Source organism: Macadamia integrifolia, unplaced genomic scaffold (assembly GCF_013358625.1).
Source record: "Macadamia integrifolia cultivar HAES 741 unplaced genomic scaffold, SCU_Mint_v3 scaffold_18A, whole genome shotgun sequence".
Lineage (NCBI taxonomy): Eukaryota > Viridiplantae > Streptophyta > Magnoliopsida > Proteales > Proteaceae > Macadamia > Macadamia integrifolia.
In genome coordinates, this window is record NW_024870636.1 from 144,489 (window position 1) to 157,865 (window position 13,377).

At 40.8% G+C, this 13,377-nt stretch overlaps 1 protein-coding gene across 2 annotated transcripts in view; it reads right to left on the reverse strand.

Moving 5' to 3' along the window:
* LOC122071140 (anaphase-promoting complex subunit 1) overlaps window positions 1-13,377 on the reverse strand; it is a 114,775-nt gene that overhangs the window by 49,598 nt on the left and 51,800 nt on the right. For both annotated transcript variants that reach the window (XM_042635436.1, XM_042635435.1), the window contains exons 17-19: window positions 6,532-6,672; window positions 5,514-5,594; window positions 251-322 (exon numbers count right to left, since the gene is read on the reverse strand). In XM_042635436.1, coding sequence (XP_042491370.1) covers window positions 251-322; window positions 5,514-5,594; window positions 6,532-6,672 — 294 coding nt within the window. The remainder of the gene's footprint in view (window positions 1-250; window positions 323-5,513; window positions 5,595-6,531; window positions 6,673-13,377) is intronic.

Here is a 13,377-nt window from a genome sequence, read left to right on the forward strand (position 1 = left end):
CCCCCCTCCTAAAAAAAAAAAAAGCCATGTGAATTGAGGAAGTAATAGCAGGAAAACAAATAGTTTGACCATACTTTAACACAATATTTCTTTCTTCTCCTATTATACTAGTTAGAGATCTGGCGTACTCAAAAATTTAGTGCTTTATTCACAAAAAGGGTAAAGTATTAACCCAATTAGCACAACAAAAAGGAATTAGAGACATAAGTATGTTCATAGAAATAAAAATAAAAATATTGAATTTATTTACCTGAAGAAGTGTTGGAAACTCCAAATCCGGAAAGGACGATGGATGACGAGCTGGAACATGAAAATACAGTGACTGAAAAGAAAAAAAAATTGTTTTTATGTAGCATAAAGTGAAGAGAACTAGCATAACAAACATAATGAATTATAGGAAGGAAGTGACATAAAAAAATTAAAAAAAATAAATAAATACATAAAAAATCAGATTCAAAAACAAATATCGGTGATGTAGATAACTCAAATGTGCTTATTTTATTGCAAATAAGCCTTGGGTTATGTTATATATGTGTTGGGCCTTTGATCCCATGGGTTTTCTTCGAAATGGGCCTAAAATATGAGTAGAAGGTAGAAAAACGGGATTTAATTTATTAGTTTAGTTAATTGCTATTTAATTCAATAAAGGCCCATTAGGCCATTGGTCAGTTGTAAAGTCCTATATGGACTATTAGTTAGTTAGTCCTACTCCATGTTGGAGTCATAAAGTCAAGCCCTAGTCCTATTTTGAATTCCTAGTTGTAGTAGGAGTGTCTAGTCCTATTGGGAAACTAGCTCCTAGTTGTAGTAGGAGTGTCTAGTCCTATTGAGAAATTAGCTCTTGGTAGTAGTTTGATTGCTATTCTGCCTTCTATAAATAGAGGAGTCTATGTACTTATAATTACATATTTGAATGAATGAATTATTGAGTGATTACTCTTTAGCTAAAAAAACTATTATTGAGAGGTGAGATGCCTAAACCTTTGAAGGGTGTGATACCCAAAACCTAAGGGGTGAGATACCCATTCCTTTATTCTCTTTCACCTTTCTCAACCCTCCATTGATTCTTCTTTTTCTATTTTTATCTTCTGTTTATTGTTATTATAAGTTCAGACCTGTTAAAGCATACAAAATCAGAATCAGCCAGCCAAAGAGTTCTTGTTCTTGAAGCCAATCGACCCTCCTTGCGGCCTAAGTTTGGGATCTGATCTGCAGATCCTTTGGAGGACTGGTTCTATACTCTAAGAAGATCAATCGATCCTCTCTCGAAGGTTATCTGAAGAAGACAAGTTGTTGTTCCTGCAGAATTCTTCACATTCTCTCTCCTAGGTTTGAAAATCAAGAAAGCGCATAACTCCATAACCAACCGTTAGAAGCCCTTCATATTTAAGGGTTTTTGTACCCTCCTTAGGGACTATCTACACCAAAAAGTGCAGCTCAATCGGACTCCCACAGACCTGACCTCACCTTTGTCTCTCCAGCTCTATAGAAGGTCTTTCTCTCTCCTATCGGGTATGGTTTTGTGCTGGTTTTGCTCCTATGTGGGTATTGTATCCTTGGGGGTTTATTTGATGGTATTAATTCTTTGTTTTTTGCTCCTATTTGTATTGTTTGGGGTTATAAACTGCGGAGTTAGTTACTTGTAATCTACTCCTGCATTACCGGTCCTAGACAATAGACAATCAAGAGGCAATGAAGTTGATGTTGGTTCTGGACTTCAAGGACCTGCAGAAATAAGCTGAGTTGGAGTCCCTAACTCCGACCATTTAATGTGCAACTTCTGTTCTGATGGAGGAAACTCTTTTCATGACAAACTAAAGAGAAGAGATCCGAGGAGATAGCATTCCTTCGTTAGCTAGGGATGCAATATGAACATGAGATAGGAGTCTCATTAGGATATCAGAAAGTTTGGCTCTACAACCTGAAACTAAGGAGGTGATATTACCAAAAGTAGAAGAGTTCCACACTTTGAGGGCACTCTTGGCATTTCAGAGCTCATGGGAAAAGGAGATAAGGGGGTAGATATGGGAGTGGACAAGCATGGCCTAGGCTTCTATGAGTATTGAGAGGAAATCAAAGTGGGTGGACCACATGTCAAAATATTTGAAAGGTTTAGGACCAAAGGAGAAGTAAGGATGGATGAAGATAGTGATGGGGCTATGGTCAAAAATACCTAGGGACTCAAATGTAGCACGGGAATATGGGAATTAGGTAAGCGGTAAGCCAAACCACATTCACCAAGACAACAGGAGTCACCACTTCTACTGAGCCAAAAGGAAGAGTCTGGACAAGGGGAAGCCTAGCAGGGAATAGTGGGAGTGCTGGCTCAAAAGCGTCAATATTCCTGCAATGGAGAGAGAGGGTTACCGGCAAAAGGGGTGGATGGGATATGTGGCAGCCAAAGGGAAAGGCTCATGGAGGATGAAGGGATCGGTGGGTGCTCTGTGGGGGGGCGAAACATAAGAGTGGCAGAATGGTCGGGTGAGGAAGATAGGTAGATGGCAGAGTCGGTCGGGTCTGAAGAACCGATAGCAAAAGGAGGAGGTCAGAGCTGGATGGGCCTAAAAGAGATCAAGTGGGCAGCTAATGGACCGGGCCCCGAAAGGGACACATAGCAACGAGGAAGGGTTAGAGGACGATATGGGCTGGACCGAAGGATTGGCTCAAGCGAGGGAGAGTGATAATGAGAGGGAGTGATGTGGCGATGAGAGGGGATGGGCCGACAATAGGGCCCAACATGAGAGGGAGAATCGATTAGGTGACGAAGCGGTAAGTTAATTGCATAAGCAACAGGCCCATTGGTCACCACCCCAGGGAAATGAAAAAAGGGAGGGCATAAGAGGAGGGAAGGTAGAAGCAGAGTGCACGCCCGAAGGTTCTGGAGGTTCATCAGCAGAATAGGGGGCAAGACGAAGCAGAGGGAAGAGAAGTAGTAGTTGGCTGAAGGGATAAGGCTGATGCGTATCTGCTTCAGGGAAGGAGGAGATCAACGGATTCGATTAGGGCATGGGCACAACAGATTCGACAATGACTTTGGTAAGAACCACTGGCATGTCACCATCAGAGTGCAAAGATTGGAATTTGTTACAAGTTATGACCAAACGGTTGAATGCGAGGGTTGGACCATTAGTAGGAGAGGAGGATCATGGTCACAAGGGAACCTAAAGGGGGATCACGCCCATGCTTGGACGAGCTCAAGCTAAACAACCGCGGGCAGGTAAGCAGTTTGTCCACTACTGTTTCACTTAAAAGCTCGAACTGTTACGGAAGGGCAGCATAAATAAATGCATCAACACTTCCCTGCATGTGCATACCAAGATCCCATTGTCTAACAAGTGGAGCTCACAAGGTATTTTCCTTCATGCGGCACCGAGGGAGGAAAATTGTCGAGAAAACTCTTCCAATGCACTTCCCAGTAGTCAAACACTTGACCTCCATACTATGATAACATGTTTGCTACCTTCCTTCTCGACGCCGAGCTCTGCATAAAACAAATCACAATTGCGCTGGATTATGTTGGTCAAAAAGTGTATGCCGGTCACATACCATGTTCAATAACGTTTCACCAAATATCTCAAGATATTACGGAAGAAGGGTAATGTCAATGTATGCATCAACAGAGTCCTAAGAAACAGTGGAGGTAGGTGACGGGGGGTAGAGGGAGGTAATAGATTTTGCACTACCAAAAGAACGGTTGCTGATTCAGTAGCACTTGGTTGGCTCAACAAATATGACCAACTTTGAAACCAAACCCAGATGGAACAGGTCCAACAAGGGATGGAAGTAGATTAGTGAATTTCAGTCTTTTATTTACTTGGTTATGTAATAGGTTAGTTATTTTATTTTGAACTCTATTTAGTTTGAGTTGGTTTAAAAGTTAATTTAAGTCCTAGAGTTCAATTAAGGGCCTTTTTTATTTTCCTTTACATATTTTCTTGTACCCAACATTGAAAGGCATAATGGAATAGACAAGAATTGGGTTTTGCTCCGAGTGAGCGTGTAATAGTGAGTATCCCCCTTTCCCACTGCAACTCTGAGACTCATATCAGATTTCTCTCCTTCTCCAACAGGTCCTGCACCAGTTTCCAGATGCAACAGTAGGAACAAACGAGGCTACCAGTAGAGAGGGAGGGAGGATTGAAGTTGCAGGATCAGACAAAGGCTTTGTTACGGTTGAGGGCCAAGAGGGTGGCCGGGGGTGGTCGCAAATCGAGAGAAGTTAACAGGAAATCTAGACCTGTGGGGACATTTCTCTAAAGGATGGCAGAAGACTTCACAACTCCAACTGTGGGGTGGTAGCCATTCTAAGATGACCTGTTGCACAAAGGAGTAACCCTCATCGTCAGAGACCGTGACAGAGCAGGGAGGAGGGTCTGCCACTGAAAGCTCAATGCAAATCCTCATGAAGGAAAAACGATCCTTTTTTTTTTTTTTTTCTTTTTTTTTTTTTTCATGTTCTTCCATCAGAGTACAAGCGTTTCCCCAAGATTGAGTCCACGATACTCAAGCCATCCTCACACCACAAATAGGGATCTTCAGCAGAAGCCGCCCAAGGGATGAAAGGGGTTCATGGGAAGGGCAGATAAGGAGTGGGAGATGATGGGGTTGGAGGGGGGAAGGGGAGGGCCTCAGAAGGAGGCAGCAGCCCGCCAGGGTGCTGCCCATGGCAGGGGAAGTTAGACTCAGGCGAGGGAGAAGCAGGGCTCAGGCGGGGGTGAAGCACGCTCAGGGACTGCAAAATCACTCTCCCTTAATTCTGTTTTGCTTTGCATATTATACTATTGTGCTAGTTAGTTTTCTGTCTGTTCTTCAGTTTCTGTTTGTCTCCTTCAGTTAAAATATTCTGGCACTAGTTTTAGTTATGTTTCCACTTTTTGAACCAAAGTACTGTCTATCGATATCAGAAACCCAGTTGCTATTTTGAACCTGGAAACTTCAATTTTCTGAAATTGCTTTGCCACTTTGATTTCTGAATCTGTCTGCTGAGCACTTTCAGTTTCTATTTTCCACTAGTTTCTAAAACTGTCAACTGTACTTTCTAATGCTGGTAGTATCTAAATCTGGTTTCCATTTCTGGAAATTTCTAATCTCTATTTTCTAGTTCTGTAGTTACGAATTTGGTAGTCACTAATTTTGGAAGTTTATAATTTTGATCTATTTTGGATTTCACATTCCTAATTCAAGAAGGATTCTCACATCTTTGAATCTGACAATTGGATTTCTTTGAAACATTGCTGTCCTCCACACCCCTGTAGACCACTCAACAGAATTCGGCCCATATCAGATCTTTCATTGACAAGTTATATAACTTTCTACATTCTGTATATAATTCCTTACCTGTGGTTCTGGAAATTCGTTGGATTCCTATAACCTAAACCCTTAGGTGACATAGAAACCCATTTTCAATACTCATGATAATATGGGCTGATCATAGCCAAATTCTCCAGTAATCAAGAAGAGAAATAATCAGAATATTTTACTAAATGAAGAACAAAATACTGCCCCCTATTTACCTTTGATATTGCTGGTTGCATAGTGCCCCTATAAGATGCTGCCAAACCTAGCATCAGTCCTACAGTTGTGCTTTCATGTTCCTACAAGGACAAACTTAAATGTCAAGAAGAACAGAAAAGACATATGATAGAAGCAACAGACCAACGGTACATGAACAGAAACACACATACCAAAAAAAAAAAAGGGAGGCATATTCCTCCTCCAGTTAACACTTATCAAACTCAAACCCAACATCAAGACCTTTTAAAGGCAGGTCGCAATTCAAGATATATGCATGTTGTCACATTGAATAGATAAATGGAGGGATTTAGGGTTTGGCCATTGAACTGAGCAAAGAAGAACGGACAAACGTCTAGTCCCAGAGTTGGCCTCCCCCAACACCAATATTAGGAATAAATAAATAACCACTAATGATTGATAACAACATGTGAACATCTACATATGATGGACACAGTTATTGCCTTATGCTAAATACCAAACGGCTATTTTGCAAAGAATTTGCCCCTTGCAACTAAAATAAATGAGGACAGAAAGAAAACAAAGTATTTGTGCCCCTTGAGCTTGGACTAGACCAATCAAGACCAAAAATAAGCCAAAAGTAAGACCAGATCACAAGAGCCACCCCAGAGTAAATAAAGAAGACAGTCAACAGATTCTTCCTACTCCATACAAAGAGCATTCGGTTGTGGCTTCTGAGATTGTAACTTCTCCCAAGCAAATGGTCAGACACCTCATTGGCACCGCTATACCCCCATATTCTCCACAATTTTGCATCCCTCCGAACTTGGATTGTCAGATACTTCATAATATGAATGAAATGACAAAGGGCCCATAACTTCAGTACAACCACATTTTTCCATGAAACACAATTAAACATCAACCAATGGCTATAGATGAATACACTGAAAAATAAATAAATTCCTGCAATTAAAATATATATAAAAAAAAAAAGAGCAGAAAATATAACTGAACAAAATTGAACGAAAAAATAAATTAATCATCAACATAGCTAGATACCTTGGAATAGTACTGGTATATATCAGTGACTGATAAAACACGCAAATGTCCATGTAAACCTAGCGCAAGCAGAAGGCCTGCATGAGTAACATTTGGCTCCTCTGGCCTGTTATATAGAATCCAGGTTCTTGACATTTTCCCCTGCCAATGGAAAAGAAACTCAACTATTAAGGATAACCTAAGCTGAGGAAACAAAAATTAGATTACCAGAAAATAAAAGCCATGGAGCATTAAGAAATCAATCGATCAAGAAACTAAATAAATAGAAATTCCTTCGAGTATAAAATAGATACTGAAATTGTTACAACCGCTTATTCTATAATCTCGAGCTGTTAAAGTAAGGGCCACTGGTGGAACCGTGGAATCAAAGTATCCCTAAGTAGGTTTCAGATTCCAACCCACAGGCAGAATTTGCAGGCTCAAAATCAGCAAGCTAACATCACTATTAATCCCCCAAACTAGGAGTACGATTAACCCCAAAACCATATCAAATATAGGCAACCAGTACTTCAATGCCCCAAAACAGTACAATGACCCAATGGTTGGATCTCTAGTTACAGACAAAACACCAAATTAGAAAAAGCAACCAGATTTAGAAACAGTGCTCAATATCATCATCAAACCATCAAAACAAAATGTAACTTTGAATGTAAGCAGTTCTTAATAATTCCATCATATACAAAAATACCTCTAATCCATCAACCCAATATCACAGTCCAGCCGTTCACAGATTTATTAACTAAAGGCTGTAGCAAGAAGATAGGGACTGATCACAATCCACAGGTCAGGAGGTCACCATATCATTTTTATTTCTCCTCTTAAGATGGGAATCACCTCACAAAATAGGGTACTGATCTGATGGTCCAATAGGGGAATATAGATAACCCAACACCAAGAAACAAAAAACCTGTATAAAGCTACCGCAGGTATGTTCCACCACAGGAAAGTCAATGCTCTTAAAAATAGTAGATTCTCAACATAACCAGCATCACTTAGACATGTTTCCAGTATTACGTGTTAGTATTAACAGTATAGAAAATTGAAAATAAAGAGAGAACAGTAGCAGCCATGATAGAAGGAGATGAAGGAAAACAAAATAAAAGGGACGAAGCAGAAGGGATATAAGAGAAAAAGGAAGGAAGAAGGGGAAAATGACCAAGGCCTCTCACCTATGGCCTTAGTCAGTCTCCAACTAACCATAGGTCTCTCACCATAACTGTATCTCACATAAACTCACAAAGCCAAGCTTTTTTCAATACTCCAAATCATTACAGCCCATCTCTGTATTATTAGCTTCAATCAGACCTCCCTTGCACCGTGGAGAAGGGATCTCCCGAAAAGTAGCAATCCAATAAAAATAGAAACTGATATACCATTATGGGACCAAACAATAAAGAGACAGACACGTATCACAGTAAGACCTACTGATCAATCTTGGTCAATACCATTATTCCTGATCACACATGGTCGGCACCATCTAAGCTTGAGTAGCCCCGCCCTACACACTATGTCTAACAAGGTCACCTAGCTGAGACTCAATTGAACCCGTCCAGGTATCCTATATCGCACCGACCAGGGGTCAGTAGCCTTCATCAGTTAGAACTCTGCTGACCCTGTCTACCCTCCTAGGGAATGCTCATCGCCACCGACCGCGTGTCCTATTATAGGGTTCACCCCCATCATCCATGTGTCACTCAGATTCCATGATAGATCATAGGATAGCGACACCCGTAACCATTTCTAAACTCAACCAAGGTTAACAAACCCCACTATGGTCAGGTTGATGATTATCAAGAATTCAAGATCTGGAAATAACCATGGTTAGGTTAACTGTTATGAGATTTGCCACCTCAGCTTGGACAAGGACCAGTCCACCAATAGCTCACAAATCCACATCAGTCAAGAAAAGTGACCAGACGCCCAATAAGCGAGGGCACCAACCACTATATAAGGCAAGTTAGCGAAATTTAGGGTAAGACACTTAGAACACTCTGAGCTCTACTTCACTTTCTTTCTTCCTCTATTGAAATACTAACTTCGGCATCAGATCCCCTTTCCCGGAGTTCCCCTCTGGGCTAGTTTTCTTATATGTTGTTTGCAGGTCTTCACTGAGTGAGAATCCGCATCAACAGAAACTACCCTAATATATTCCTACTTCTAGTTGCATTTTCAAAATAGAAACCGATTGGATGGCAATCTTGAAAAAGGTACAGGCCCATGTGGTCCAGGACTCCAAAACAGCTTTGTTAGGCCCCGAAGTATGGTTACATATAAAATCTCTCTTGTATTTCCATTTAATGTTAGGGCGTCCAACGCCTTAGCTTTGTTACCCTTACATATAAAATGAGCCGCTAGCAAGAGTTAGCGTGAGCACAATTAAACTGACACGCCATGTCGATGCCCGGATGCAGTGATAAGTAGACAAGGGCAAGTGAGAGGAATGAACCCAATCTAGAAGCGTAGGATTAGATTAGCATCCTTGAACATTGGAACCTTAACAGGTAAGAAGAGCCTGGAGTTGGTAGATGTTATGAGGAGAAGAAAGTTTAATATTGCATGCATCCAAGAGACAAGATGGAAGGGTAACAAAGCTAAGGCTTTGGAAGACTTTAAATTGTGGTATTTAGGAGAACCAATTAACAGAAGTGAGTGGACATCATATTGGACAAAGATCTAAAGAATAATGTGGTGGATGTCAAAAGACTGGGAGATAGGATTATATCTATCAAAATGGTGTTGGAGAAAAGGTTGTCAATATAGTTTGCGCTTATGCACCCCAAGTGGGTTTGAATGATAGTAAGCGCCACTTTTGGGGTCATATGGATTAATGATTAAAGTATCGGCATTGGTTGCTGTATCAGTCGGCTAAATTTAAGATACCTATCGAAAATACGCTAAGATATGATAAAGATCAAGCATAAAGTATTAGTACGGTCGCCGTATCGGTAGGCTAAATTTAAGATACATATCGGAGGGTATCATATTGGAGATACTTTAAACCATTATATGGATGATTTACTATAGGGTTTTGGTCAAGATGAATCGATTATTATTAGAGGTGACCTGAACGGTCACGTTGGGAGTGATTGTAAAGGTTATAAAGTTGTCTATGCAAGCGCTACGGAGTTGGGGAGACAAACGAGGAGGGGACCATAATTTTAGACTTTGCGGTAGCGAATAACTTATCCATTGCAAACATTTTCTTCGAAAAAAGAGGAGCATTTAATTACCTATAAAAGTGGGCATCATACCAGCCAAATAGATTTCTTCCTAACTAGAGGGGCTGAGAGACAACTATGTAAATTTTGTAAAGTTATTCCCGGGAAGAGTCTGACCAACCAACATAGAATAGTGATCTTAGATATGTACCTCAAGATGCAGAAGCATAGGACGAGGGAATCTATATACCCTAAGATAAGGTGGTGGAGATTAAAAGGAGATCCCTAGGTACTTTTACTGCTAATGTGTTAAACAAGGGAAATGGGGATATGTGGGAAACCAATGCGATGTGGAACAAAATGATGACTTGTACCTCAGTATGCAAAATCATAGAAGCTAAGGGTAGTCGTCAGGCCCCTAGTGAGACTTGGTGGTTGGATGATGAGGTCTAGGTATCTAAGCTTGGTTTAAGACATGGCAAAGGAATAAGGAGACAGAAGATAAATAGATGTTCAATGATGCCAAAAACAAAGCTAAGAAGATTGTGGGATTAGCCAGGGTGAAGACATATGAGGATTCTATAGGAACCTAAACACAAAAGAACGGGTAAAATCTATCTATAAGATAGCTAAAATGAGAGAAAGGAGGACCAGAGATTTCGATCAAGTGAGATGTATCAAAAGCGACAAGGACAAATGTTGGTACGGTATAAGGACATCATGAAGAGATGGGATGACTGGGTGAGTATATTTGTGACCTACTTAATGGAGATAGTTCAAGTAGGAATGACCCAGATAAATGTGTTACTCAACAAGACACCTTATGTCATAGATATGTATGAAAGATTGGAGCAACAGAAGTTAAAAAAGCCTTAAGAAAGATGAAAGTAGGCAAGACATTAGGCCCAGATGAAGTCCCAATAGAAGTGTGAAGAGCCTAGTGTTAGAGATTATATTGTAATTCTTATTTTTCCCTTTTTACCTCCCTAGGGAGGTGTATGTAATTCTATGTATATTAGTGAAGCAACATATCTGTTAGAGGGGCTATTCTCTCGACACAACATTCTACCACTCTTTCTCTTCTTCTTCTCTCCTTCTCCTCTAACCTTCTACTCTTATCTCTCCTCTTGCTTTCTTGTTTCCTTGCAACCCATAAATTCTAACTTGGTATCAAAGCAGGGAAATTTTGAGAGTCGATTTTGATTTTGAACCCATCTTGATCTGCTCTCTTTCTTCGGAACCCTAGAATGTAAGAGGGTTCTAGAGAAGCGACCACGATGTGAAGACTTCGAGAAACCATCATGTGAAGGCTGGAATCAAGCCTCAAAGAAACAGGATATGATATGTTTGTGAGTGCTGAGCTCAGATCTCTCTGAACCAAAAATAGGACATCATTACCGCCAGCTCTGGGAGCAAGTCTTTATTTCTCTCTCATCTGAGCTCAGCTGGAGATGGAACCAGCTTTGTTTGAGTCGCCCAAGGGCCTAATTTCAGATTTTGTTGATCCCAGCTGGTGATTTCTAACCCTTTTGTCCTGCAACTTTTTTTACATGAACAGTTCTGCCGCCAGACTGGTTGTTGGCTTGCTGTTGCAGCTTTTGTTTTCTCCAACCTGGAGCTTTTAGGACAAGGGGCTGGACCGGCTGGTACCTTACAGGTCGCCTAAGGGTCCTTGAAAGGTGGTATAAGTGTGAAGTTTGAAAACTCCCTGATCTGGTTACAGTAATTCAAAAGCATCCTTTTTTAGTGTCTCTTTGAGCTCTTTTTTCGGCACCTCTCATTTGGTCAAGTTGGTTGTAAATGATTGATGATTCCACTTTATAACACATACTAGAAGTGATTTAGAGTTGAAAAATTACTGTTATGGATTGCTTCTGTTGGGTTTATCTCTGAGTATTTGGGAAGGAAATTTTGCGTAAAGTGTGCACTCTCCATCTTGTGTGTGGTTCATCATCTACAATATGTCTGAAGACAGTGGATTTGGAGAAGTTTCAGCCAGTGCATCAAATAGTGCTCATCCTACAACTATAGCTTTTGATGACCCGAATACTCAGATCTCTATTGTGAAGTTGGACAACACCAACTATTCAGATTGGACTCACTCTATGTAGCTTTCCTTGCAGAGTAGGGGAAACGTGAGTATGTTACAGGTACCATTCAAGCTCCTAACCCAAATGACCCATTGTATCCCAAATGGGAGAATGAGAACTCCATTGTTATCACTTGGCTAATATTCTCAAGATTGGAAGAAGGTTTATCGGTCTCTGGGAAGAGTATGATCACTATAGGGACTTCCAATTTTCCAATCCAAAAGTGAAACTAAGGTTTACCGAACACTTGAAAAGGAGCATGTTCTTATTTTGCTTGGTGGCTTGAATTCAAAGTATGAGCCAATCCGGATACAAATCTTGGGCAGGTCTTCTCTTCCATCCCTTGATGAGGTATGTAGCTATTTACATAGTGAGAAGACACGACGGGTGGCCATGGAACCTGCACCCCTCTTGAGCGGTCAGCTCTTACTACTAGCTCTCAGAGAGATTGGCGTGGTGGTGGCAAAAGCTAAGGGCCACCTTGTGGAGATGATAGGGATCGATTCCAATGTGATCATTATGGAAAATCTGGGCACACTAAAGAGAAGTGTTGGGTACTTCATGGTCGTCCCCCTAGTACGCGTGGTAGATCTAGTGGTGCACGTGGTAGTCGTAGAGGAGGAGCTAGAGAAAATAGTGTACTGACTGAGACTGACACTACAAGGTCTACTCCTAGCATACAGGTAGAGCACATCTCCTTTACTAGGGAGGATATTGCAGCATTATGAAAGGTCATGTCATAGCTGGGTGGCTCGCCCTCTTCAATTATAGTGCCAAATTCCTCAGCTTCAGCCTTGCAGGTTTCCACATCTGCTCCTTCCACAGCTCCATCTTGGGTTACTGATTCTCGTGCCATTAATCACATGACTGGGACATCCCATTATTATGATTCCTACTCCATTTGTTCCGGTAGCGATAAGGTCAAGGTGACTGATGGCTCCTTTCCATTTCTGGTAAGGGTAGCATTCTGGTTACTTACTCCATTTCACTTGACTCTATTCTTCATGTCCCTAATAATGTAGACTAGGGTAGGGAGTCTAACCAAGTCTCAACTTCAGGATCTTTTAATCAAAAGAACAACCAATAATAACCAAGGTAAGGCAGCAATATAACAGATCAGAACTAAGGAATCAAACAGATATGTAAATCAGAGTTTCGAATCCAGAAAATGGAATTTATGATATCAGAATATAAACCAGAAGAAATGACCAATCAGATATAGGTATAGGGTCGTATCAGATCATAAATTAGAAGTCTGTAACTGAATGATAATCAGGAAGTTTAAAGGTTTAAATCACCAACTTAAAGAGACTAAGTCAATGAGGAGCAAGGCTAGCAAACAGCAAACAACATTCAGATCAAACCGATTCAAAGTTCTGGGCAGAAACTGAGCTAATTAAAATCGGCCAGAATAGAGAGAAATTTGATAACAATATTGACCCCAAATTAGGATCGAACCATCCTCTCAGCAGGGGTAATACTCAACCCAAACAGGGAAGCCATCAGGTAGCTGGATGGCCTGATCAGTGATGGATCGACTAGGAGAAATTTGGGAGTTCAAAACCAGAAACTAAAAGAAGATCAGATCTGTTACCAGT